The sequence below is a fragment of the Crocodylus porosus genome, unplaced genomic scaffold (genome assembly GCF_001723895.1).
Source record: "Crocodylus porosus isolate Cpor-Errol unplaced genomic scaffold, CroPor_comp1, whole genome shotgun sequence".
Classification (NCBI taxonomy): domain Eukaryota; kingdom Metazoa; phylum Chordata; order Crocodylia; family Crocodylidae; genus Crocodylus; species Crocodylus porosus.
Genome location: NW_017728924.1, coordinates 2943863 through 2945533, shown reverse-complemented (window position 1 = coordinate 2945533; position 1671 = coordinate 2943863). Strand labels below are relative to the sequence as shown.

General features: G+C 43.4%; 1 protein-coding gene across 7 annotated transcripts in view; it reads right to left on the bottom strand.

The window, feature by feature from the left end:
• SEPT6 (septin 6) overlaps window positions 1–1671 on the bottom strand; it is a 31382-nt gene that overhangs the window by 6015 nt on the left and 23696 nt on the right. For 4 of the 7 annotated variants that reach the window (XM_019540211.1, XM_019540214.1, XM_019540212.1 and 1 more), the window contains one exon: window positions 1473–1663. In XM_019540211.1, the coding sequence (XP_019395756.1) occupies window positions 1473–1663 (191 nt within the window). Of the gene's footprint in view, window positions 1–689; window positions 733–1468; window positions 1664–1671 lie in introns of those variants that run through there. The other 3 variants (XM_019540216.1, XM_019540215.1, XM_019540217.1) reach the window with 2 other exon arrangements.

Genomic DNA, 1671 nt, shown 5'->3' with positions numbered 1-1671 from the left:
GATCATTTTAAATCAACACCCAGCACCTGTTATTTGGCAATAAGCAACTACAAAAAACCCCTAACTTTGACTATTTACTGTCTCAGAGTTAATAGAGACCCAGTGACACACCCAGGGCTGAACAGTAGCTTGGTGACAGAGGCTAGGATACAAGTCTTGAATCCCAAGCCTGTGCACTAACCAGTCATTAGGGGTAGAAGACTTCATTCTCAACAAACAGCCTGAGTCTCACTACCTACATTTCTATAGTTATTGTTACCATAGCATCTACATGAATAAAGATCTTTTAGTTTTAGAGGGGGGGGGAGAAAGAGAGAAGACAAAAGGATTGTCTTTACTAGTGACATTAGTAAAATGGCTGCAAAGCTTTGGAGGCAGTGTCCTTCATCCCGAATGTGCCGTTATTATATTGTCCTTTCACATTACAACACATCAAGCAGCTCTTCGTGAAAAGTCACTCCAGTTACTTCGCAGCATTGTTAAGGACACACAGTTCTCCCGAATACCCTAGATTTATTACGGCATGTGGAAAAAGACAGAATAACAATACACCAGGACAGGCAAAAGGGGAGAGAGAAGTGAAAGGAGGGGGGAAATGTTTTGTGATTGTGCGGTTGGGTGGGTTCGTGCTCTTAAGAACTGTGTGACTGGATCCCACTGCAAGGTCTATTGTAGTTAATGAATCTTACCAGGACAATGCACCTCATGCCCCATGCAGCAAACAGCAGTTAACTGTAAAACAGCACACAAGTAACAGCTGATGGCGATGGCATGGTAATAAACATCAAGTCATGAATTAGTGCAAATAATGGAGCCTGGACTAATTAAGAAAGGGAAGTGCCAAGTTATTTGCAAATGCAGATCTCATGGGAAAGAGAAGGGCTAATCTACATTTGGTTAGCCACTGTTAAATGAAACATTATCAAGCTAAAATCCTGCCTATAACATTCCTGGTTGCTATGGAGATTTCTGATGTAAATGCTGTAATGGAGCTGATAGTAGGAGAGTATCCAATGTAGGAGGAGAGTATCCACTGTAGGAGTTTGGCAGAGAGCAAGGCACAGCACCGTTTTAAAACACAGCTATTTTTAACTTGAGAGAAGAGACCTCACTTATTAAAAGCTGGCTTGAGTGCTGAACAATAGTGCTTCATTCCATTTCCTGAACCCCAAAACTTTCTACTGTGGGTGCTACCCCTCTTCTTGACCCAATCAGGCTGGACCACAAGAATACTTGAAGGCAATTTTGCTGTCAGCTATTCAGTATGTGTCTGAGTGTCTTATTCTGACCTGCATCTTTTTGCATGGCTCTGGGGCTGTTCAGCTTAGGGCTACTGGCTAGGGTTGGATATTTGTCTTGTGTCAGTCTGCCCTTAGAGATAACTGGCTACATTGGAGAAGAGGTACCAAGAGGTCTAACTGCAAAGGGGAAGAAGTCGCGACAGAGAAGCAAGCACCAAGTTAACAACTTACTTTTTCCTCTCCTTGTCCCGTTTAAGAGTCTGTGATCCTCCAGCCTGCTGGGCCTGAGACTGGAGCAGCTCAGCCGCCGTCTTCTTCTGTTTGAATGCATTTACTTCATCATCCAGAGATTTCTTCTTGTCCTCCAGCTTCTTCTTCTCATCCTGATGCAGCTTCTTCAGACGATCAAACTTTTCATGCAGCTAGAGAG